The following is a 27,310-nucleotide window of genomic DNA, read 5'->3' on the forward strand; positions in this document are numbered from 1 at the left end:
GAAGTGTGGTTAGAAATCAGAATACCCAAAGGCAAAACCCCACAAACACAGGGAGAACATGAAAACTCTACCTAGAAGTTTGTGATCAAACCCACAACTGAATGCTAAGAGGAACCAATGCTGACTGCCATACAGTCTTACTACCCTGGCAGTAGTAGTAAAAATAAAATAATTTAGCATTCATGTTTCTCATTTGTTGTTATGATTCATTTGCATTGCAAAAACTACAAATAATGCAATTAAATGCAAATAATACTCTAAAGATCAGGTTGAGTATCAGAGCACAAAAATGCTTAAGTTAGAACAGAAATACAAATGGAGAAATTTGGAAGTATGGATATGCTGTATTTATCAATATGATATTTAAATACAATATGTTGTATTTAGAGCAGCAGCAAAACCCATTTTCACTTTTTGACAATCTCGCACAGTTACTTTCATCATGAAGATCAAATAGGAAGGCAATACCAATGAGCATATATCAGGCACCTGTGCAAAGTCTGCTTGACGGGCATCTAGTGGCACAACAGAGGAATCGTGGGATGCTAGGACTTCACGCAGCAGTGACAGGGTCTGGGTGAGAGAGCTGGTGGGCCCAAGGTCAGGAGGAGGCAATTCAACCTGGAGAAGGAAACTGGAATAACTTCTTCTGCACTTTCATGAGCATTACAAGCAAACTGAATCACAGAAAATCTTGATAATGGGATGAAACAATATTTTTCCTGGCTGTTTTAAATGTTATATTAGGCAGGCCGATATTTAGCCACTGGTGCTGATGATGAAAATGCATGGTCTTCATTGATATGGATATGTCCTTGCATGTGACTGTAAAATCTGATTTTTTCAAGTAATGTTTTCCTGCTTGCTGGATATTGTATTCTGGTTGGGCTTTTTTTTTTTCTTTAAATAATCTGAGGGTGCTCTTTCATTCAGATACCCAAAGAAAAACACCAAGTTCCATACTGTTATAAATAAGTAACATTCTGACATGCAGTAGCACACACTTCTTGTGATGTTAGATAAATCTTTTGAAATGTTACTTGAAAATAAGGCTTAAAACATATTCTTTTCTAGCTTTGCTTAGAATAAGTATTAAGAATTCACCTTTACTGGTAGTGCTGAATTGGATCTGCACTGTAGGAAAACTGGCTTCAAAATCAATCTTATTAATTCAGTTATCCCATCATATTTGTGTTCAGTGGAAAAACGGACCAGCATCCGTATGAAATTTATCTTCGGTATTACACTGATTCACCCACCTCCACAGCAAAATATTATCAATCATTCTTATATATTTAAGTAATAACACTAACAGGAAGATTTCAGAAAGTTGTCATTTTGCTCTTAGGCTCAGGCATTCAAAGGCTGGACATACAGAATAGATGCTATTCTTTTTAATCATTTTTGTTTTATAGAAATGCATAAAAATGCATAAAAGCCACATGGGAACCCTGAGCATAGGGATTTAATGTGGGTGTGTAAACCCCCAGCTCTGCTACATAACATAAAACTTAGCAACAATGACAGTATACACATAAATTACTCACATAAAGTGATATTAGACTATATGAAGTTTTACAAATAACAGAGGCATGCTATACTCAAAAGAATTCCACAGAGAGACAAGACATCAAGGTAGGGCAATGCTTGCTAGTCGTACTTGAGAAAAGTCCATCATGAAATTTTATAAGTAGTTGGAAGGTTGTTTCTTGTTCAGAAAACATTTCTGTTTTTTTACAAAAGTAGATAAAAAAACCATCCGTGTCTAACATTAGTCTTTAACATTTACCTTTGCCCACAGTAGAAAAACTTCCAGATTCCCAATAAGCCACTTATTTCTTTAGTGGTGAATTTAAAAATACTTCTACCCTTCAATATCCTGTCAAGCCCTCGTAAAATTATAGGAGCAATCATAGGAAACAGTGTTCCGAGTATTATTTTTAGTTTTGTTTGAAAGTCATAAATTTCTTTCTGATGTCCTGCAATTTGATTATCACCACGTTAAGGGGATAATTCTTTCTGCAGCACTGAATGAAGACCTTCTTGGCAACAGGTAGCAACCGGTATTGATCATTCACTTAACAGCCTGTTCTCAGATAGAAACTGGGCCGTGTTCAGGGATATTTTGGAAATAATTTGGGCCTGGAAGACAGATACTGTTTTTTTTATTCCAGCTCACACTTAATCTGTGTACGTGTCAGCTTCCATATGTTTACAAGGCATATCTCCTGCTAAAAAAAAACTGATTTCAAAAGTTGAGCTCCCTTAATTTATTTTCCATTCTTTCTCAATATTATTATACAATATTATTATATTGTATTATATTATATTACACTGCAGCAAGGACAGTTGACTGTCCACCCTCCTTTCCATTTCTGTAGAAAATATTTAAAGTCTTTTTAATACCATCTTACATCACTTCTTTTAACATAGGAATACTGCATCCATAATAAAACTATTAATCTGTGAAGTGTTACAATACTGATTGCAAAACTTACATGTCATTGTTGACCATTTAACATGGATGTTTACTGAAACACATTCACCCTGGTAAGTGGCAGTCAAGGTACTCTAGATAATTAACCACTTTAAGATAAAGCTTCTCAATATTAAGCTTTACATCTGTATTTTTAAGACCCTTACAAATTGAGTGTTAAGCTTTTCTTTCCACATTTTCAGGGCAGGTGATTGAACTTCTTTAGAAAGGAATGCCTTAACACTTTAAGAATCATTCTCTCATTCTCAAGGTATATAGTTCAGATTAGGCTCTGTTTATGCATTCTATATATATGAGGTTTTTTCAAAAACTGCGATGAAACACTTACCTTTTAATCAAAAAGGTTCCATAATTACCTCTGACAAAATAAGATGCAGTTGTGGTTTTAGGGTTTTAGAATTACCCTCATTTAATATTGACTGAAATAAACTCATTTAAGCTTTGTAGCCCCCAGTCATACAAAGAACACAATCAACAGGTCATAAGCAGAACAACTAATTTGATATTATGTGAATTTGTAAAAACTGTCATTGTTTTGCTAGCTTTAAAAAAGAAGCACCAAGAAGGAGAAAGCTTAAATATAACCACAGAGGTGCTAAGCACAAAATAACGTTTCCTGCTTTAATATTTCTCTGTAAATTTATTGTATATATAGCACCTCGCAAAAGAATTGCAGATCATGTGGGGATATTTTTCAAGTGAATGGTTTTAATCTGGATCTTGAATACTTAGACAACATTTTTATGGGTGAAAGAAGTCAAATTTGAGTAAAACCTTGGAACAACTACTGCTTCTTTGCAGAAAATGTTTTTTTTTTGCTTTATCAAATGCACCACACATGATTGAGCTATACATAATTAGTATAATATACTTTTATTATGTTTAATGTTAACAATCGTATGTCAAAATTAACTTAACTTGCATTTTCAACTTTTGACAATTTATTGCAAATTGCAAATTTATACTCAATAAACGTTTGTGCTACACGGTCTTGGAATTATTTTTTCCAAACAATGAAATAAAAATATCTTATATTTATTTCATATAACTGGTGTCTAGTTACTAATTAGCCAGTAAAATCCTCCTGCATTGTATTTCATGGGTTCTGAAAGGTATGTTGCTAAATATTCAAAGTTACTAAATCCACAGAACACTAAATTTTCATGGCTGTTTTTCACAATCACATAAGCTTTTTTAACATAAAAAGACAGCTGAGATCAACTATTCCTGGCTATGCTTCAGTAATCAGTAGCTGGCTTGCAGCTCTGTGAAGCTGCTTTGAGAAGCAGGCCAGACTACTCAAAAATTAGGAATTTCCTTAGCATTTCAAGAAGAAAATATTTTCACACCAGAGCGATAATTCATGAATTCTACACTGGCATGTGTTATTTTTTTTTATCTGCAGTGCATGATTTCCAAGAATGACAGAACAATAAGAACCATCCTCCTAAACCCACAGGGTAGAAGATTGTAATAATATTTTTCACTACTCTCAAGGTTTTCCATCCATCCATTTTTTAATCGCTTTTTCTAATTCAGGGTCACGGGGGAGCAGGAGCCCATCCCGGCAAGCAATGGGGCAAGGCAGGGTACACCCTGGATGGGACGCCAGTCCATCGCAGGGCAGACAGGCACGTACATGTTCACACCAGGGCCAATATTCCTAGAAGCCAATTAACCTGCCAGTATGTTTTGGGACCTTGGGTGAAAACCAGAGCACCTGGAGGAAACCCTCACAAACATCCGGAGAACAGACAAACTGTACGCAGACAACACCCCAGGTCTGGAATTGAACCCAGGGCCCCAGGGCTGTGAGGCATCAATGCTAACCACTGCACCTCTGTGCTGCTCTCTCTCAGGGTTTAAATTTCTGAATTTCTGCAGATTAACAAGATTTTATGGAAGCATGCTTTTTGGAATACAACAGAAGCATAACAACTAAGAACCTGTACACTACACCAATATGCAATTCCACAATTGTATATGCACTCCAATAAACTGGTAGCCACATTTTCATTAAAAATAGATACATTTTCCATAAGACTGTCAAAATTGTACTATACTTCAGTTTTTAAATATGTCACAATGATCACACAAAACCCCATCCATTGCCTGGATTTATAACACTACCGAAAGGAAATGCAGTCACAGACTTGGTGAACAGTTCATGGTGACTATTCTGATTCCCAGTTGCTGCTTGGACTTGGATTTTAAGCAATTTCCATGAAATTATATTTAGAAGCAAGACTCCCCAAAGCAGAACTAGAAAAACAGTAATCTGGATTTTTTTTCTCTGTTGAAGGATTAGTTATACTGCCATGATGAGATGTTAAGAGATGATTATGCCAATGAACACCACACAGTGGTTCACCACTGCCTGACCACAACCTTTTTTAAGCTGATCTGTTACCCACCTTATCCATCAGCTTGCTGGCGTGCAGGCTCAGGCTGTTGAAGAACATTTTCTTGCTCAGGATGTGCATCTCTTCAATGGTTATGAGAAGAGTCGCTGCACTGGTTCCCACAATGCCACTGAAAGAGGAAATAAAAGGACACCAAGTTCTTTAGTCGGTCTGTCACTGCTTTCCTCATCCACTTTACTTAAAAAATAAAGCAGGTTTTGCTGAAGAAACTACTGAACTATATCAACAGGGGTCTCCCTTTGCTTCCGTTAAACCTGGAATGCTGAACTTATAGAAGAGGAAATCCTGTGGAAGTAACATATCATGTTTGTGTACAAGTTGATTCAGCTACAGTTGTGTTTCAACAGCATGGTCATTTTATTCTATTGACCTATGACAACCAATATTATTGTGGTAAATTAGAATGACATTCGATGAACCAACAGACATGGTTAAGATATCTTCAGAAGCCAACGTTTTGTCTGTTTCAAATAACTAAGTTTCTGACTCTTCAAATGTAACAGCTTCAAATGTATTTGGCTTTGAATATTTGTTTTTTCTCCCTTGTTTGAAATATATGTTCATGTTTTGTCAAAGCAGTGAAAAATTTCTCATTTAAATGTCCTAAAGTACAAAAATTTTACAACCGTGACAATTCCAAACAATTAACCAGGAATCTGGAAGGTTCCATGTTGAGTTCTTTTAGGTTATGGTAATGAGATGCTTTAAGAATTAAATGTACAACAGCTGCTGTCTAGAGTTTCTCTTTGTTGCTGCTTTTAGTTTTCCTGCAGTATGCATAGTAAAGAATTATTTTCAATACCTAATAGTATGATGGTAGAACTTGAGGAGATTGGATATCTTATACAATAGAACAGCCCCTGGTTCAGCCACTATCACCTGTTCAATCCGCACCTGCGTTACAATGGAGAAAGAAAACGGTAATATAGGAGTGTAAGTCTGTAAGTCTGTAAGTCTGATCTGAGCACCAGAACAAAAACATTAAACACTACAACATTTCATTTTAAGACTAGTAAAAGAGAAACAAATTAACAGATGAATTTGATAGACAGAGAAGCTTTAGATCAACTTTAATCAAAGCTTATTTAATGGATGGATAATATATGGATAATATGAAAACTATTCATAGAAACAAGGCTGTTACTGAGTTTGTGTTCCATCAATGCAATTTGTACAATAGCCTGCAGTTCAGAAAACCTACAGTACATCTGCTTAATCATCCACAAATAATGCCCTTTACCCTTTAGAGTTTATTAGAATGAGGCTACACAGCATGAGGTTTCCCCAGTATAACAGCTTGAAACTGGTTTCTCACCTTAAGGGGTCTGCAGACTCCCTCTGTTATGTGTCCCACAACCTCCTGCATGCTCTCTTCTATTCCTGGAAACATTCAAGGACAAAGATTCAATATTGTCTGCCTCTATAGTGGCTATCACCATGAGCAACACCAATCTTCAGCACCTTGTGCAGATAAAAAGAATTATGCGTGCCCATATATCTATCCTTGAGATATGACCTTTTTTTACAGAAGCCATCATTTTTACTGATAATACTTAATTGGAATAACATGTCAAATGCTAGTCAGTGAACTTAATGCAATCTGCTGTTAAAATTAAATGATAATCCCTCCCCCAACACCACTCTTTAAAAGTAATATAGTCCCTTTAAGCCACATAAGGAATCTGCACACCATTCACTGTCTTTAGTATTGACTAGTTTATTAGCAACTAGTAGTTAATTATTAAAAAAGTTTTTCTGATCAGCGCATTTAACTGACGTGTTAAATTGGATAACACAGTCTGAATAAAAGTTTTCAGCTGTTTTGAAAATGGTAAAGAAAAAAATGTATTATTAATTAGAATACAACACAAGCATCGACCAGATCTCAAAACACCGAACAGCTATTCCCTGAACATCTGCCTTTAACCCATCACATAAAGCGGTGAGGATATTGGATTTAGCATACTCCAGGAAAAATGGTCCAGGATAGGGACCAACAGTGTAAGTGAGCTGGGAAAATAACATCAAGAATAAATAAAAAGGTGTTTCAAAAACGGGAAAATCCTAGATTACGTATAATCAGTAATGTTCATTTAGAAATCGTGTTGCACTATTCTCACAGCTAGTGCCATTACTAGTGCTGTTGCGTGCCATTATTTCCTGTATGGTGTGCTGAATCTATGCACAAAGGATTGTTTCTGCCAAATATGATGCTCTATTATCTCTTCTGAATTCATAATGAGACTGAAACAGTCAAAAATGAAACAGCAGTGAAGGCCAAACTCTATGAGCATCAAAGTAGATAAGCTGTGATTATACATAATTAACATTTTTGGGCACTACCAAATTTACAATAAAGCAGTTTTTGTCTGATGGAAATGATCAAAATCTCCAAAGGATGTGGCTTTAAGACTGCGATGCAAATTAAAACACGTAGTACACCATGTCCTCATTTCAGACACAAAAAGGCTAACATCATCTTTCCAAAAGTCACAACTAATATGAACAGAACTATAACTATAGTATGCATCCACCTTGCGTCTGGGGAGAGGCAACATTGACAGTGACCTGTTTCTGGACTGAACACATGTACACATCTACTGCTATATCTGTTCTCTTTCTTTTCCTGTTTACAACCGTTTTTGGTGCAATATATGCCAGGGACCCATGCAATACATTTATATTTATATCAATGTTTATATTTACATCTATATTTCTATTCATATGTGTGATATAATTTTTCTGCTTACTGTTCTGTTCTATTTTGTTCCTTTTGTGTTCGGACTGCGAGTAACTCTTTTAGTGCACCCCTCACTGTACTGATTGTATTGTATGTATTGTACTATTATTATTATTGTATAATTAGTTAGACTGTGGCTGTGTTGTCTGTGTAATGCTGCTGTTGCACTGCAATTTCCCTCACAGGATCAATAAAGCATCTATCTATGAGCAGCACAAAATACTACTACTGATGATGCCAGTATCAGAAACCACAGTGTGAATTAAAATGTTTACTGCCATGCTTACTTTCTTTAACATAACTATTCTAGGTGGCAGTTTTGACAAGGGTATTATTTTTACCTTGCATAGTCACCAGTTTTAACAGCGCTTCCAGGTGCTCTTTCTCTGAAGCAGTGGCTTGATGTAACCAGGCTAGCATATCTCCGACATACCTGGAAGAAATGAGCATCCCAGTCAATATCCATTATAACCCTGGCCTGACCCAGTCTTAACTCCTAAGGCTGAGCCTCCCCCTACCAGCTCTGCAGGGTTCACTGAAAGCTCAAGTGTGATGAGACACAGAACTGGCTGGAGAGCAAATTGCGCTCCGGTCAGTTCAGAGAACAGTCAATACTTCAGCCGTTTCTGAGGCGACTAATGTTCTTATAAGAGAAAGTTCACAGAACAATGGTTCTTAGGAATAGGTTTTAATTCCTGTAATTGTGGAGTAGGCACATTACATTGATTTGGGTGGTTACCATAAACCAGTGGATTTATGCTTTTTTACTCTACTGAAGCTAAGCTATTTTTTTTTTCATTTAGTTTTCACGCCACGCGCTGAAGCATTCAAAATAATGGTTACTGCAGTACACGCACATCAAAATATTATCAACACAAATCTATTAACCATTGTTTTATTGTCAAAGTACCTTTGCTTCCAACTATAGAGGGAACAGTAGTTAAGACGCTTGTCTCCACGCTCTGTTTTTATCAAGAAGTGAGTGTTTAAAGGGATTCTGAGCTTCTGCAAGGCAGAGAGATATTTAGGTCAGGATGGCAGTACCTCATGGGATCATGAGAGTGCATTTCAATGGGGCGAGGTGTTCCCCCTGCGCCACCACGGGTCAGGGCATCGATGAACCCACGGACGACAGCACATCTCCTGGCTGTTCCAAATTCATCCAGTGTGTACCTGCACACCAGGGCAAACAACAACACCATCTGAGAAAAAAAAATGCCAAACCTCTGTGTCTTTACTGTTGTCTGTGTGTTTACGGTCCCCTGATAGGCGTTTACTGTGCTACACCTTGGGGAAAAAAAAGTCAAGTAAAGTGAAGCCAAAAAATGAAGAACACTATAACATAAAATACTGCAAGATAATGCAGACAACCACAAAAATATTGCTTTAAGAATTTTTTTTCACTTCATATTTTATCAACTAATGTGCACTGTAATTAACCTAGTGCAGTAAACACCTCCTGTGGAATGCAAACTAGGAAACATCAACAAGCAAACATGTCAGGAAAAAGGAACCCCAGTAATAAGGGTTTGAGAAACCTAAATTATATCAACATAAAAACCAACATGCTATTCTTGAGCCATGAAGTCTTCATTTTTTTGTTGCAACTGAGTTATTAACTTACCCTATCTAGTGATTTGTCCTCATCAGTGCAAGCAGATACTGTACATTTTCCATGTCTCTGGTCATTGACTATTAAAGGGAAACTGTAGCTCTTTTTTTATATTTTGGGGTTAGAAAGGATCTGCACTGATTAGTGCATTTCAAACCACAATGAAAGTAAAATGTACTAAGTAACTTGTAAAATCTCCAATGTACATCACAAAATTGACGACAATTCCAGGTATACGCAGCGCGATTCAGAATGAGGATACAAATCTTCTGGTAATGTGAAGTGGCCTTATTAATTTGTAAACCAAGCAGGCTTTTGAATACATCTGTTTTAATCCAATAGAAATACTGCTTTCGATTTTTTAGACGGTTTTGCCAACAAATACAATTTACTTGTTAACTCTGCACGCAGATCAAATTGGGACATTCCTGCAGTGAAATGTCTGTTGTACAACCTGCATTTACTCACTTGTACATCGCATTTCATTAATCATTCACAGTGACTAGCAAGCAGGAAGGGCCACAACACGTCGCAATTTGTGGGAATTCTCGCTCTAGTCCATGGTGAAACCAGAGGTCTGTGACAACATGGTGACTTACAGTACTTTCACAAAGTTAACAATTTTGTGCTTAATTCGAAAAAATTTCAAATTGGTCAATGAATATATTTTGTTACCGAGATATACCGAGAATAACCAGTCTGAAAATTCAGACTGAAGTGCCACTTTAACATCCAACTCTAAAACATATAAGACAGTGGTGCACAAGGACTACAGACCTCATTGCTAAGGGTTCAGTATAATCCTGCTGCCATAGATACCAGCTGCATGCTACTTTTATCCTACTAGTGATTATTTGTAGATATTGGTTAATATCCTAATAACAGGTGAAGAACTAAATAGAGGCGATTGCTCCATTATTACTTGTTAGAGTTTCCGGATATTTCATATTTAGGTGCTAGTAGTTCTAAAGAGCTATACGGGTTAAAAAGCTACTCACTCTTTCTGGCAGACTAAACAGAGACAAATGCAGCATGGGGGAGTGACGGATTACAGGAACAGAGCTCTCCTATCGTCGGCCGTCCTTGGGCATGCAGTGCCAGCCTGAACTACCAGCTTTGGGAAATAAAGTGTGAAAACAAGGCAGCAGAGGGGACTCCAAGGGACAGGGACCGAAACTGTTTTAAGTTTAAGCTCTAGGAATTGTTTTCAGCCTGTTCCTCGATCTTTCCAGACAAAGCGAGTTCTCAAAAAAGCAGTGGATAAGATTAGAAGTTTAGGTACTAAACTCAGCTGCAAATGTCTCATCGCCAATGGAGAGTAAGAGTACCAAAAGCTAGCAAACAGCTGAGAAACAAACATATTATTCAGGCTGTCCTACTGTAAAAATTCAGACGGAAAGCAGTAAAATCATCTATGTATGGACAAAGGCTCCAATGAGTAGCATTTTACTTGGTATGCACTGTGAATAGTTATTGGGAGACCTGGCTTTGTTTAAAACAGGAAAGCAGCTGAGGCTGATCATGATTAGAATCATGATTATTTTTATTTTGCAAGCCTATTGCATATGCTACAGAGCTGTGCCGAATTTTAAGCAACCCCGATAGTAAAGTTATGCATGTGACATACAGAACTGCTAAACCAATACACAGTATTAACTCTAATTCCTAACCTTAGTCATTACACAGGGCCTGACATAGACTGCCACAATTATACCCGAGACAGAGGACTGTACTGGAAAAACTGGGACATTTGTTGTAGGTGCTCACTTAGATATGGTCGGGTTCTAATCCAAACCAAACCCTGAAAAGCTAAAAAGCAGGAGCATAGTATGTCAATCACACCCACGTATCCCATAAAGTATAAAATACCATTATGTCTTAAATTGCTTTTGTTATCAGCCAAAGCTGAATGCACTTATTGGGACTATAAAACAGCATCTCGGGTCTGTCTGAAACCGCACTTAGAGAACCGTGAGTCAAGTCCAATTCAATACATTTATGTAAGTACACAATTTAATTACCATGTAGTACGTTGACACTGTGTTTATATTTGCCTTTTCTGCTGATGAGAACCAAAAAGCCGAATGCATTTCTCAAGCACTGACACTGTGCAGCCATCAAAGTTCCCTGGGTATGTTTGAAGTGCAGTTCCCACAGTTACTCACATTTGGCATATTAAAGGTCAAATGTCGTTTGAAGGACACCAGACAGAGACCTGCAGTCTACGTAAATGTAATGAAAAAGCTTCTTCAATCTTATTAATATTTCCCTAAAGAGAAAATTCAGCTAATAATTGATGTACTGCACAAAGTCCATAACATAAAGCAGGCCCATCCTTAAGCTATTTCCATGCACGTTTTAAAAATAGCCTGGATACATTTAAAAAAAAAAAACAGTAACTCACAAACAACCCAAACGTCTTTATATTCCCATACTGGTAGACATCTCAATAGAGATATATGAAATGGTTCTCTTTAGAATGCTTCCAGTAAACAATGTATTAGCTTCTTGCGGCTACTACTTTCCAATTTTCATTTACAAAAATGAGATGAGAAAGGGAGGCTGTTTTCAAAGCAGCAGCATCTATACTACCAAAGAACTGGGAAAGAGACCCAACAATCTCATAAAAGGTTTCTGCAGAAAATTTACCTGCGCAGTAGATTCCCTATCTTTTTTAGCACAATAAGTACTCATTTTTGTCAGTAACAGTTTTGTCATTCCTGCTTTTTTCATTCAGATTTCTGATACCTCATCCGTCTTCTTAAAATAAGTATAATTAATGTTAATACCAACTGTTGCATTGATGCGCATAACATTTTAAAAACACTGATGCTGAACAGAGATTGATCCAAAATGTCCTACTTTTAGTCCCTATTTGAATAAAAAACAACCTTTATATGTCTTGCTTATTTTGATTTCACTTCTGGCAAATCTCAGAAGGTTTTTTGATATTGTGAAATTTAAAATGCAATGTACACGTTTAATGGAAAATGCATCCAGTCAGGCAGGGGATTATACCTAGATAAAGCACAAAAGAGGCAGAAATACCATACTGAGCATATAGAGAATACGTATACCAAACGTACTGTAGTGCTCTCGGGTTCACGTGGGTATGCGCTACAGTACTAAAAACCTTGTCATTTTCTGAATGAATACAGCACAGACAGAAACCATTTTACATCATGGAGGTTCATTTGTAGAGGAGTTCAATTTTGTTGCCCTAATGCATGTTGACATTCACTATATGTAGGCAGTACTAATGCCATAGATACTCCTGAACCAGCTGAGGTTCTATTTGTAATGTCAGGAGTGACCTCCTGTGGCAGCAAGAGAAACTGAATCAAGACCCAGGCTCACTGGTAAACTAAAATAACCTGACTAGCAGGTTTTTCAAGTTACAAGCCTCAAGATATCAATCAATTCAATGCACTGGAATCTGTCTAATAGATAATCAAACAATCAATGCCTGACTGACTAATTATGAACAATATTGCTCAGTAATTAGGAAATCAATATATTTAGCATAAGTGGCAAATTAACATGGTACTATCTGTAGTTCAGATTATACCATACTATAAAATAACATTTTGTGAATACCTGCTCAATTCTTGTTGCAGACAATGCACATGGTATTTTCATATTGATCAGTGTATAAACAGGAAGTAAAAAACTGTTAAACATAAACAATGCTCATTTGCAATTGGCGATGTAACAATTTTCTCAATGTGCACAAAACTGATGAAAAGATTCTCTTCATTTCTAACCCACTTCCCATGTTTTAATACAGTATTTGCTCTCTGAAACTATGCACATTGTTATTTTCTGTGTCTTCTGTGTAAGACAGAGCACATACTGTATACAACCCAATTCCAGAAACAATAGAAATGCCAATTTCATTCCCTAAAAGACTGTAAATATCCGTTTTATGCATGACAATCTGTGTCATGCACAAGGTCAAACTAACAGACATGGATGTTTGAGCTCCTTTTAGTGCTTGGTGTTTTGCATTTTACTGCCATATTTCAATATGGCAGTGTTCTGCAATGAAACATACAACAAACGAGAAACAAAAATAACAGGGTATTGCAGAATTAGACAGTAGTCCTGTCAATCAATAATAACCAGCTAACTTCTGCTCAGAAAGGTATACCAATGAGACACGGCTGTTTTATTTTCCATCATTTCTCCTGTCTGGGCCTGTGCCACCCTCTCAAATTTGAACAAGGCCCTGACTGTAGTGAAGAAGGCAGCAAGAGATGGCGGAGAGCAGGGAGCACGGACCAGGGAGCAGACTGCGGTACAGAGCGGTACTGACTTGTACAAGACGGGTCTGTCCTGCAGGGCCTCCATGGCCTGGCTCAGCACTGGAGTGATGTCACATGTCTCCTGGGTCAGCCCCCTGCACTCATCTGGGAGGAAAAGAAAGGACTCATTGAATGAGCCAAAGACACAATGGACTGCCGTATGCCATTTGCCTTTTTGAACTAAAGATGGGGAAAAGGCATTTCACTGGTATTCATCAGATCACGCACCATTTCTGCCCAACGAGCCAAAGGATTAGCTCACACGTCAGGAGATTTTGCTGTAATCAACTCGGCAGCTCAAAGAGCCTCTTTTGGCCTGTAGCCCACCATTCCCTGGAACTGTGGGACATCTTTCCCACAGTTAAGGCGGAAAATTGAACACCATCATATTTTCCACGATACACAATGTTCTTTTGTTTGACAGGAAAAAAAGGGTTAGCACATTTCAAGCAAATGGGGTTGAATATTCAAATATCAAATGCACACCTTCTGTTAAGGATGACCCAAAACAACTTTGTGTATTACGTGATTTCATAGAACTGACAAATGATAAAGAAAGGGAAAAGGGAAAAAATAACTGCCAGCTATTATAAGCACACGGCTGTGATTCATGTGATCTGTAACTGCTGAGTAATTAAAAACAAAAATCCAAGGGGCACTCAAAGAGACTTAACGGGTAAAGACTTTCACACTAAGTGCAGGTTAAGCAACCTGACCCAGATTATCACAGATTCAAGCCTGGTCATGTCACTTAGCCATCTGTGACTGGTATTCCTAGAGTGGTGGTGCAAACATTTTATATCTACATACATTTAACTAGTTTTTCAGCCCAGCTGATCTCAAAGCACTTTAAGTATAACGACTGAATTAAAAGGAAATTTAAGAGAGGTCAGATAATGCAAATCAAGAGTGGAAAATAGCCTGGGCACTGGGTTAGTACCCCTATTCTTATGAAACATGTCATGGGACTTTTAATTTGGCCCAACACAACTAGAAATAGCATAGGCCAAAGGTCTCTCAGGTCCCAGCGATACTTCCCAGGTGGCTTGATGTCAGTGTGTGCTGCTTCTCTACCCTACTTGTAGCTTAACCTTCTGTTTTTCGCTGCAGAAACCGTACTGTGTGGCTTGATTGGTGTGAGAGTCAGGGGAATCTGTTCACACCTCCTTATATAACCATGTGTCCCTCTATGCTGATACATAAAGGCAACCAGCGAATTTGGGAGCTTGTACAGTAAAAAAAAAATAAGTGGAGATCTTTTTTTAAGAAAGTAAAAATCCAACCATGAGCAACAAAGAAGCCAATGCACAATACCAAAGATCTTATAAAATTTAGATTGTCACAAGACGTTTTTCATTATCGATGATTAGTAGTCAAATAAAGGGTACAGCAGGTTGTTTTCCATTTTATACAATACTCACCAGTTTAAAACAAGTTGAAAGGTTTTATTCTGATGATCTAAAATATTACCACAATTTTGACTGGTCTGCAAGACTCAGTGGCAGTACCCCCTGCCTCTCGGCATCACACAGCAGATTTTGAGTACTCACTCTGAGCCCACCGGTACAGCTGCTCATACGACGTCTCCTGAAGAAGAGCCATCTGCTCCATGATCTCAAGCCTGCAACCAAACAATTGGTGACAACTGTTAAAGCATAAAAATTAAAAGACGAACGTCTGAACGTACTGTTTTATCTGTTGGCAGATTTATGGCTGTTTGATAACAAATACATTCTTGTGGGTAAAGGAAAATAGAAAACATAACTAGCACAATCATTGAGGTTAAGCAGACCAGCCTTAATGCACTCGATCAGCAAAGGGTTATATAAAGAAAGCTAATGTCTTTATGGAGTGTATGCCACACCACCTCCTCTGTGAACTTGCTTTAATCCCATCTGTGAGACACCAGTGTACCCCAAGATGTAACGGTAATAGATCTAGGAAATCTACGTTGTATTATGATGTACTGTTGAGTTGGACACAAAAAAGGTTTCGCACCAGGGGATAACAATAATAAACTGAAGTATCAATTGACTCTGTGAACTGTGCTCACACTCTGCTTATTCCTATAAAAATCTTATATTCTAAGAATCATAGGTTTTTATCCTGTCCATACCACTCACAGAGACTCAAACGGCAATGATGTGTGCGGAACATAACCATTTAAATAGTGGTAGTCACACTTTAACGTGACAATACCTGGAAGAAGGCGCCTAAAGTGACCACAAAAAGATATGAATGCTAAATTATACATTTTGGAGCTAAACCAATAAGCAGGGCCATTAGAATGTTTTTTATGCCACTATTCACAGAATCATTCTTCCTTTATTGTAAAAGGACTCAATGTGAAGGGTTTCTCCCCAGTCTCTCCCTTGCAGAAAGAAGCCTCACTAACCCTGCTGTCTGCTGGTTAGTCCTCAGGAGGATTTTCACATCATCGTGAATCTGCTTGACTCGGCCCAAGGCCTTGAAGAAGTCCTGCAGGAAGGGGAAGAAAGTGTGCGAAAACAAAGCTGTCTACAGAGGTATTTACAGAATAAAGAATATTCAATATTTTACACTTTACATTAACCTTTTTATTGAACTGCAAATGACATCTTATGAAGTTTTATTTGGAGTAGTATATGTTCTCTACGCTGTTATTAAGTGTAACCACACATTGTTCATGCTTCTCCTAACTACAAAGCTTCTTTCAGAAGTCAGAAGCTTTCAAAATAATTCTGAGATTGCCCAAAGGATTTTTTAAATATAATTTCAATTGATGAGTTATGAAAAACCCTTTGTTTCACAGTCCCCTTTTCTCCACCATTATCAGTAACTAAAATAACAACGGGGAGCCGTGGGAGCTCAGACGGCAAGGGCTAGACCTCCTGACCAGAAGGTCCTGGCAAGCAATGTAACTTGCTCTAATTCCTTCCAGACGGCTCCCAGGTCCACTCAGCCTGCTTTCCAAATGAGTACTGGGGGTTAATCCTTCCAGGGGTAATTGGCCAGCCGGGGTGTGATGCTATCCACATCACCTCCATTTCCAGTGTCAGATGGTTGAGAAAAATGGTGGCCCTTGGCTCTTTATGGCCTGAAAAGGGGATCTAACCTACCTACCTAACCTACCAATGGACACTTATGAGTACTGAATACCTAAAATTAACCAAATGGGTTTGCTAAGTAAAATATCTAATTAATGCTGTGGCTGAAGTCAGACATAACGTTTTCATGCAGCAATTTCATGAAAACCATTCCTGCTATTTGCACTATTGAAAATACAATAGCTGTGTACCAACCAAAAACAAATCAAGATTAGATAGCTTTTTATATTTTATTCAGTTAAAAAGCTATTATAGAAACTAGCACAGCTATCATGATTAATACAATGTGAAACAGGAGGATTTTCACAATATGTGGCATGGAATGTTTTGTAAAATTGAATCCTTAGTGCCAAATATATGTGGAACTGAACATATAAACTGGAGTATTTATGTACATAAACAGCTGGAGTATTTTAAAACTAAGCAGTCAGTCCATTTTGATTTTGACTGAAGTTAAAGTGGCAACATTGGTTGAAAGAGTCTTTCCAACCAATCCAGTCTCTAAAGGCCAGCGGTTACTGTCAAGACACCCATTTTCTCCGCACTTCCTTGACGTACGAGCGAACACTGTGTTCTCTGTGTACCTCGGTGACTGGGGTATCCCTGGATCCCCTCAGTACATTCATCTCCTCTGCCGTCAGCTGGAATTTGGCCAGGAAGGCCTGTGCAACCTGAGCTCGGATTTCCAACCGGTGGCTGTGAGGGAGGAGAACGCACTGGATTAGAAAAGAATGGGAGGGCATGGAGAATGGAGAAGAAGGAGACAGGATGAAGGAAGAAAGAAAGAGAAAAGGATAAGGATTAGGAAGAAATAGGATAAAGGTCAAACAGAAGAACAGATGAAAGAAAGTGTTCCATGAGGTCTGTGTAAAGGTTGTGAATAAAGTAAAACAACTAAAAGGACGAGCTAAAAAGAACACAAAATATGATTTTTGCAATTTTATATACAAAACAGACATCTGACTGAAAATGCACTCTTTACATAATGAGGTATGTATCATCGTGCTTTACATAGGAAAGTATTGAGGTCTTGCACATACTATATAGTGGGCTCACAGAAAGTCTTTGATTTGAATGAACCAAACAGTGTGAGATCATGCAGAAATTCATACAATACTGAATGTCTGAGGGACACACTATCGCTGTAAAAGTTTACTTTTTTCTTGAGTTTTTGTTAAAACGCCCACTAGGTGGCAGTCATGCTCTTCTCATCATATACTGGGTCTCTTCCAGAAACCGAAAGGAAATGTGAAGCTCATAAATTTAAGAAAAGATTAATAATTCAAAGACCAGTCAATCAGCAATCAACATTGCTTAGCTTCTTTGGTGTTGATTTAAGTGGAGTAACATATTCTCATATTTACATCAAAATGCTCCTCTATTTGAAGTGAATGTTGTTATTCAGCGACATTCCTATTTTCCAATATTCCGTTAGTATTACTCTGTCACAATGCTCATAAATTTACACTAAAATGCGCTTTATGTTTCACTATGACTCAGACAACATTTGGACTAAGCATTCTGACTTCATGGCTATATGAAGAACATTACGTTATTAGAATCTGTTCTTTATTTGTAGTTATTAAGTTTTTATCTTCGAGCCTTTGGCAGAGAGAGAAATGATAGTGCTACCATTGTGGAACTAGGGCCATTTTACTAAACACACCCTCCAGTGAATACGTTTATACATATAAAACGGTCAACTTATATAACTGTCTTTCTCACGGTGTTCTTTCACTCTACTATTGATACTGTTACTATTGGTACTATTACTAATAAGGGAATTCTTCGTCTAGCTGCACTATGAAAACTCTACAAGCTGAATGCCTGTGTAGAACAAGCAGAGCCCTTTGGATGTTCTGTAATAAAACCACATTGACACCAAAATATAAAATCCCCTTTTCACCAACATTCCTGGCACATCCAAATAAAAATCAGGAGCAACATGGGAACCAGGCAGCACATCGTTGCCTCCTCAGAGAGGAAGACAAGAACAAGGAGAAAACAGAAACTAGCCAACTTTCTGTTCACAGTGGGGACCCAAGTGGAGGTGAGGTTTCTTGGGCACAATGGTCACCACGGCAACAGTGCTCCACAGAGAGAACACTCGCTGCCAAAGACCCTGGGAACACTAGGCCTCTCACTCTCTTTCTCTCTCACGAAGGCATAATGTTTGGGAGGATTATTCCTCCATCTTCCCCCACTCTCTTTCCTCCATTTTAAGAGTGAATGGAGAGCTGACCTATGACAGAAATGAATGTCCACTTTGGTCTGTATTTTCTGCCCCAGCTTTTAGAAAAGTCATCTGTTCTATGCAATTCTACACCCACGGCGAGGCACTGATTTTGACTTTCATTCGCTCTTTGTTGTCATGTGTTACAGTTGCTGTGGGGCTTGAAAAGAAAAAAAACTAATTTTTGAGGCTCAAAGCAAAAAGTGATATTTTGATAGCAAACAGAAGATTGCAAGGTCTATTTTGTGATTGTTACATCAGATAGTTAAGGTATGAATATTGCATTGTTGGAACAGATGACAAGTTAACAGATTTATGCAAGAAGACATGCAAATCTTAAAATACTACTACCTCTGTCTTATACAGTATCTGTTTTTTGTATACTGCTGTCGATGGTTCTTATGTTAGCTGACTTCTGATTATGTGACTTCTGATTTATGTGATGTGTGTGTATATGGGTCATAATACCATATGGGCCGAAGGGATAGGAATTTGGATTTGGAAATTTCCTCCTTGTATTTTGGTTAGATGCTCTTACTGTACTCAGTTATTAATTGCTATTGATTATGTTATTAATCAATAACTGGGTGGGGGGGGGGAGAAAAAATAATTTATTCTGAAAAGCAATTAAAATACACAGAAAAATACTTTTGTTCTTTTTCCATATAAATAATTAAAACAAATGTGTCCCAATGAATAATTCAAGGAAGATATGGTCGATCCTTCCAAAATAACCAAAATACACATTTAATGAAGCAGCTCCCTTCCTTCTCACATTTTCTACAGTTTAAAACCTACTTTAATGGACTACAAAATCAATATGTCAGTGTTGAGAAAATTTAAGAATAGCTTTGATTCACCTCACCTTCCTGCATTATGTGTACCAATCAAGTATTGGCTCACAAAACAATACTTGGAATGAATGTAAATATCCATACATTTTCAATAATTTCCAAAACTGGGTCACAGTAAGATGGAGTTTTAATCCAGCAGACTCATGTAATTACCCTCTTCAAAATCTTTTGTATTCAACAAAAAACATCTCCAGGCTCTGCTAAACAGAGGTCAAGGTAGGTCTGGTACTTGATTTACAATGCATTTTTCATTTAAACAGGTCTTTCAATAAGATCCAAATGCTTCAGAAATTATACAGCCACTATTAAACCAAGTACTGAGAGTCCACCTCTAGCATGCTAAAAAAAAAGCCTATATAAAATGCTTTATAAAAATGTACTACCGTCTAGAAAAAAGATAATGCAGTTGAACATTTTAAAAGTATATAATTTAAACTTCTTTAACGTGAAACATTTTATTTTTTTGGTTTCCTAAAGTCTGAAATCACTAAGTAGTGATTTGAAAAAACCAAAGTGTGCTGTCAAGAGCTTTCCCCTGAAAGGTATTTATAGCCTGCAGGGTAGTACTTTACACTGATTCTTTTTACTTTTAACACTGTTTATGTGTTAAAGCCCCCTGACATTCTCTAGGGATGGTGCTGCTAAAATGTACCCTTATGCTGTATAATAGACTTGTAACAGACTCCTACACTTAAACTACACAGCAAAATACTGAAACGAGACTTTTTATATGAGATGATTTTAATTAGGTTTGTTATTCCAAAAGTGTTGAAGACTTGCGTAAAACGTAGCCTGGTTATCATCTGAAAATACATACCCATGAACAGAAACGGAGACAACAAGCTTCAAAAATGTGTAGTGGGAGTCTGAAACAAGCATCCCATCCATGATGTCAAAGTTAATATCACCATTTCATTCAAGATGAGATCCTCACATCAATTAGCTTCTAGCTACCGAACAAGCTACATGAGACAAATGGGCTTCTCTCGTTTGTAACCTTTCTTTATGTTCTTATGTTCCTTTAGAAACCATCTCTGGAGGGCAAGAGGGGGTTAAACAGAACACATAGCAACCTTTCCTTAAGAGGTCACTAGGGCCTCGGGGAGAGCACTTCAAAATGTATCTCGGTTGTTAACCACGGACATCATCCTGCTTACCCAAACACACCAAGGGCTTCTTTCGAAGCTCCGAATCCCATCAAACTACCCAGGAGGTTTCCCAGGTCTGGGATGGGAGGGAAAGGGAGGTACTTAATGGACTTTGACCGTGAGACCCAATCCTGAAAAGTACATCTGACAAGAATATGTTTCTTTGTTTGCTTGTTCATGTTTTTCAGTTTTTGTGTTTGGGAGCACTTTGAGCAGGTATATTGTAGATCAGGCCTGGGAACCCCAAATACTTACTACCTAGGAAAGGGTAACAAAAAAAGACTTAAATTTACAAGCAAATCTTTTAAATAACTGATAGCCAGAGAGGAAAGAAGACACAGTGGCAATTACAAGGGATACACACTATTTGATAGCATCTAGCCTGTAATACAATTTACAGTATATACTGTAGTGCACTTTGGGGACTGTAAAACAACAGTAGACAGTTTTTGCTAGCTGGTGTGCACTAGCTTTTTTTTTTTTAATTGTCACACTGCGCATAGATAAGTTAAATTCAAAACTGTCTAGCTTGTGCTCTTTTAAGAAGAAAAACTGCTGTAAAACCCCCCCTCCATCACTAGGTGGGTAAAAAAAAGACAAGTTTTTTTTTTAAGGCATCGGTGTTGTACTGTACAAAGAACATTAAAACACTGAAGTCAAAATCAGTTAAAAGACTAGTAACCATATTTTATACTTGGTACATTTATAGTAGTGTTTTATGAAATCTAGCTTCTGAGATTATAATCCATTCCAATGTCAGGCTTAATTATGAAACGGGTAATTAACATGGCTTTCCAACATGCTTTTTTTAGCACTGAGCAAAAGTGTCACATCACCAGTTCCCATGAAATATGCTTCAGGCATCATGCAAAAATGACTTAAAAACATCACCAATGACTTAGTGTTACAGTATAAACCATGGGGCACCAACCACTTTCATGATTAATATTTAATATTATTTAATATTAGCCATCAAGAAACACAAATATCATTAACTCATTTGGACTTAATGGTAATTTTCTATTTTTCTTACAGAGCACATAAAAAACAGAAGGCTGCTCAACACATAAAGTGTCCAGCACAAACTGTTAATACAACCTTGATCTTTTTTTTGCTCTCATTCTCTATTTGATCCTGGCTCTTCATAACTTAATCATAGAGAGTTTTCAGCTGGCCACATTCATGAATCCAGGGAACGTGTGAGGCTCAGAAGAGGCTTGAAATGCTGCTGTAATCAGGTGTTCATTGTCCCGTACTTCTTGCACATTTGTGTAATTGTATGTCTACAGTGCTGGGAAAATGTGTGAGCCCCTACTATAATCAGGGGAATTACAATTTTCCATCATGATACCCTGATTTAATTGTCACTCAAGTTTTCATGAATAACAAAAGCGTTAAATATTTTTTGACACATAATTGTGTTTGAAGCTGTAAAAAAAGAACAAGAATCTGTGTATATGAAATAAGTGAACCTCTTGTTTAATAACATATGAGTTTACTTAACACATTTAATACGTTAATTAGAATCAGATGGTTAAATAATTGAGAGGAAAGATCATGTGTCACAACTGAAAAAGATTTCAGGACCTAATAAAAGGGATTTTTGTCTTTTTGTGAACCAAGTTAACGTCATTTTATACAGTATCGTCTTTTATTAAGTCTAATAAAATCTATGTCTATGTACATTTTAGGTTTAAAATGAGAATACAGACAACCCTAAGATATTCACAAACTTTTTCTTGGCAGTTTATGTGAGCTTGGCATTATGAAGTGTTTGCAACCTAAGGCAGACATTCAGACAGGCATGTAAGTGCTCTGGAAAACTTTTTTTTAAAGGTTCCTTACGAGCAACAAAATTAAATGTTAAAAAACGACCATGTGAATGTTTAACTACAAGAAGTTTCAACACTATTTTTAACACTGGTCTAGATTAATTTCACGGTTATTCTGAAAATAATTCTTTTTTTTTAATCTTTGGCACTTCTTGTTATTTATCACCAGGTCAAAACCCAGTAATGTCTGGACAGCTATGTGTCAAAACACAGTAATGTCTGGACAATTCTTACCCCAAAAAAAAAATCCACAGCCTGCAAAATAAGTATTCCCATCAAGTCTATGCACCGAACTCTTTCATTTCCTAAGAGTGACATCATGACTCTGCCTTTCTAGTTTTCCTCACGCAGACAGAGATATGGGGACCCATGAGGCTGTATACAAATACTATATGACAGGGTACATATGAATTAGCTTTTAGACAGGCACTCAAACCTACAACACCTATAAGTGCTCCTCGTGGGTGCAAGGGACACCATCTCAAGGAAGGAGGCTTGTGACTGATGACCTCTTGCCTCCCTTGGTGATGAGGACTATAATTAAGGGCTATTAGGTGGAATGGATAATATGGGGCCACCTTGTCTCCAAAGGTGCTTGAAAAAACAGAACCACTGACTACAACTGCCAATAAGCACTCTCACAGAAAACTGTCATAATACAAGTTTGGTTTAAAGAGAACTGGATCTACTGCCACAAGGTGACACCAGATTTTGGAAGATAAAAGCCTGCAGCTCATAAAAAACACCACACTCTTAATGTCAAAAAATTAAAAAAAAGGTTACATGTTTGATAAGATCTCACAAGTTACCTTGCAGTAAGATGTTTTTCACTCTTCACATACTGTATCAATTTTGATTAATTTGCTTCTTAAAAACAAGGTGTACATTAAGCATGGCAGCAAACAGAAATAGAACAAAGACTTGCAAATACAAAGGAATTTAAACATGTGGTAAGACATTTGTCCTTCCTCAGACTTAAGTAACAAAAACCTGAAAGACTCTAAGGAAACATTATGAAGTCTCCCTCTTAGGAAGAAGCACCTCCTGTGTAAAGACATTGACTGCAGAGTGGCTGGGATCTGGCTGTACCCAAACTATATCACAAAAAGGATGCAAAACAGCGAAAACAAACTCATAACAAGTGAAAACATAAACTAATCCCATCAGCTGGGAAATTAACTATGTTAAACCAGAACTGAAAACAACAAAGACAAATCAGACCAATTCAACTTGGCAATATAGGCAACCTTTATTAATGGGTCTTGCCAATTTCTTTCTGCACTACACTAACCAGAGATGACTCCAACTAGAAAACTACAGCTAAAAAACTAAACCTCGACCACAAAACTGATGTAAATTATTCTTGATCAGGTAGGTTGTTATGGGGAAAAAGGTTTTCATGTCCACTTATGCTGATGTGTTGTGTCTCTTTGCAATGTCACTGTGGAAATATCAAGTGACAGCAATTGTGACACCTGAAGAAGGCTCCACAGGCAAAACGTTGTGATCTCTTTCTTCTTTTTTTCCAGCATGGAATAAACCTATTACTTGTTCCTTTGCAGCCTACGCATGCTGACGCAGCTACCCACCTGAGCAATTGTGTATGCGTCTAATGGGTTTCTTTTTACTTTTATGTGGGGAAAAATGTCTTCCTTCTTAATTTTTTTTGGTAGACAGCTCCTTATTTGGTTGAGGGCAGAGCTGTGCTGGTGAAGAAAGTACTAATGAAGAGGAGCATTCATAAAATGCCACTTCCATATGTGATCTGATATAAGATTGCCAACACTGAAATCTCCAAACCTTTATACAGAACAGAAGCTGTCTTTTTGGAATGTCTGTCCACTATGTAATTTACATAGATAAGATCTTGCAAGATAAGATCTGCCCATGTCTAAGATCAAAATGTTCCCATAACAGGATTGTTGGACTGAAGATGTTTGATAGTTATGAATGGAAAACTCTTTGGAACTCCTTCAAAAGTTACAAAAGAATGTATTTGACCTGGACATAATCCATGTCTTTGACAAAATGTACAGTAACTGGGACTGTGTTTTCTGCAATGAGTAAAAAGCTGGAGTGCTACTTTGCTGCAGTCACCAAAAACTGTCCACAGAGCAGTTCCTTCTCTTAGCCAGCATTAGTCCGCTGCTATTTCAAGCTATTTTCCGACAGCATCAGAAAAATTCAAAGCCTTTAAATAACTCTCAATTGCTGTGGATTGACCCTCATCACATATGAAAAAATAATGGCCCAACATTCATCTTCCACAGTGACCTGGCAGCATTTTTCTAAACTACCTTGACAGTGCTTAACTATGACATGGACTTCAGGTTTTGTATTAAAAAAGTCTACCACATTTCTGGCATATGCATTTGTAAGCTATTGTTCAGTTGTTATAAGGAATGCCATATTGTGGAGTTTTTACTTTACATCAGAGTTTCCTCTAAGCAATACAAAGTTTAAGTGCTGAGAAGAGTTAGTATGCATTAGATTAAACCTTTTTGAGCTGAGGGTGTATTAAAGACCTGGTACTCCCAGCTTCCTACAATGCACAGACTGTCTCTCAGAAGAGTGTTAAGGGAAGAAAGGAGCAATAGCTTTATTCTGGATTTATATTTATCCCTCAAGCAGACCAGCTCTGTTCTGCTTTGCGTTTTAAGGATTTATTCCAAATACCTAGATTCTCATTCTCCCTGTAGGCAAACTCTGGGAAAATTGCCCACTCCATAGTAAATTATATTGAAGGGACTTTTTTGCTCACAGATAGCACACATGGGAAAGCACGTCCATTGTCTTCTGACAATCTGGATTAGATCATTTTTCCATTGCTTTCATGTGGAATTCTTCACTGCTAAATCTCAAATTTACTATGCATCATTTGACAGTTCAGAAAAGGGTGACATGGTGGCACAGGTCACAAAATGGAGTATTATTTAATCTTTAGTAGGGTACAGTAAATGCACAGCTTAATCTATCCAATGCTACAAAGTAAGAAATAAATCTCCAATCCTGTCACTGAAAATACAGAGGACATATTCCTGTTCACTGGTACTAAAAAACACACAGAAAAACAAAGAAAAAGAAAGGGAATCCCATTCTGAAATGAGCAATTCCATTTTTTTTAACAAGCTTCTTTCTGTTTTATTAATACGTGCATCTTTAAAACACAATGGAGAAAAATTGATTTTATAATGTGACACAATGCCTTGAGGATTCTACTTCTTGCCCCGCAGAGAGAGAAATAAAACAAAAAAGTAAAACAAACCCAATTTAAATGACAATAACCTGGAAAAGAGAATTCCTCTTTTGAGCACAGTGGTTCTTTTCTCATCATTAATTTGAAACACCTCTGATACAGAGTACCTGAGGTGTGTTACCCTAGGTTCAAGTGTATATAGTTACTCACTGTGAGTGGTAGTGTTTTAACAAGGTGCCCAGGCTCTGTGTATGTTGCCCTGAGGGGTGCAGCTTTGCAATACAACATTTTGACTCTCTCTCACAGCACTTTGATCATCACGTGCATGCGATGGGGGAAACGGAGTCCCAAAGTGTGGTTGCTGTCAGTCTGGCGTGTGTAGGCTTGCAGCCACTGAATCTCCTTCGCTTGATTACAGCAGTGGCCGCACGCTCGTTCGTTTATTTCCCAGCTGTGTTTAAGCGCACAAACCAGCAATTTTAATATATTTATAGAACAAGCCCTTGTCTTCATTGACATGAAAGACAATCATTTTTTTTTTCGCACCGCAGGCCATAAATGCCACGGAATGCTCCACGTCGCTGCAGATGGTATTCGATTTGGCAGCGGATGAGGGCAACTTCTGTGGCCCACTTTCTCAGTCTCCTCTGTGCACGTGAGAGAAGGACGCGGTAAGCTTGGAATTTGGGTCCTAGTTCCTCAAAACGCAATGCTCTTTTCCAAACTGTAAAAGGCATATTTCCCCACCACCAACAACTCCATACACTGAAATTACAGATACTTTGTTGTATCAATTATTAGGAAAATATGGGATGCATGATAACACTGGGTTACTTTATTGATACAGAACGACTAAAGAAGTCTTGGGCACTAAATGCTAGTGTTCAATTAACATGATATAATTATAATATATATATATATTGATCAATAGTAGATATTTATTACAGTTAATCATGTGTAGTTAATAACACCAGTAGAATAGAGGGAAGATACCAATAATGTAGGAACTAGCAATATCTGTGACAGTATATTTATTGTATTTCTTGAATCTGTAATAGATGCCAAGAATTACTTTGCATATGACAGGTAGTGATTTGTAACCCTTTTATGATGCCCTTATTATGTGCAGACATAAACAGACAGAGTGTTTTCTCTTCAATGTGAGGCTGTATCAGTGCTCTAGCTGAACCAACAATTCAAGAAAGCATAGTGCTTTTCCCTCTACACAGTTGAACTCTTTACTCTCTCAACTTCCTTAATCATCTTCCCTTGTGAAATATGAAGCCAGAGGGGTCAATTACCCATTAGAAACCATTAGCATATAAGCTTTGTAAAGGAAATTCAGCTATCATAAATGATTTGTAAGTTTTGCCCTTATGAAGGCA

At 37.5% G+C, this 27,310-nt stretch overlaps 1 protein-coding gene across 1 annotated transcript in view; it reads right to left on the reverse strand.

Moving 5' to 3' along the window:
* cog6 (component of oligomeric golgi complex 6) overlaps positions 1-27,310 on the reverse strand; it is a 69,138-nt gene that overhangs the window by 20,997 nt on the left and 20,831 nt on the right. The window contains exons 5-14 of the mRNA XM_006628195.3: positions 17,247-17,358; positions 15,972-16,054; positions 15,127-15,197; positions 13,588-13,681; positions 8,705-8,833; positions 8,002-8,093; positions 6,236-6,300; positions 5,723-5,814; positions 4,912-5,029; positions 490-621 (exon numbers count right to left, since the gene is read on the reverse strand). Coding sequence (XP_006628258.1) covers positions 490-621; positions 4,912-5,029; positions 5,723-5,814; positions 6,236-6,300; positions 8,002-8,093; positions 8,705-8,833; positions 13,588-13,681; positions 15,127-15,197; positions 15,972-16,054; positions 17,247-17,358 — 988 coding nt within the window. The remainder of the gene's footprint in view (positions 1-489; positions 622-4,911; positions 5,030-5,722; positions 5,815-6,235; positions 6,301-8,001; positions 8,094-8,704; positions 8,834-13,587; positions 13,682-15,126; positions 15,198-15,971; positions 16,055-17,246; positions 17,359-27,310) is intronic.

This window comes from Lepisosteus oculatus, chromosome 5, assembly GCF_040954835.1.
Source record: "Lepisosteus oculatus isolate fLepOcu1 chromosome 5, fLepOcu1.hap2, whole genome shotgun sequence".
NCBI classification, from domain to species: domain Eukaryota; kingdom Metazoa; phylum Chordata; class Actinopteri; order Semionotiformes; family Lepisosteidae; genus Lepisosteus; species Lepisosteus oculatus.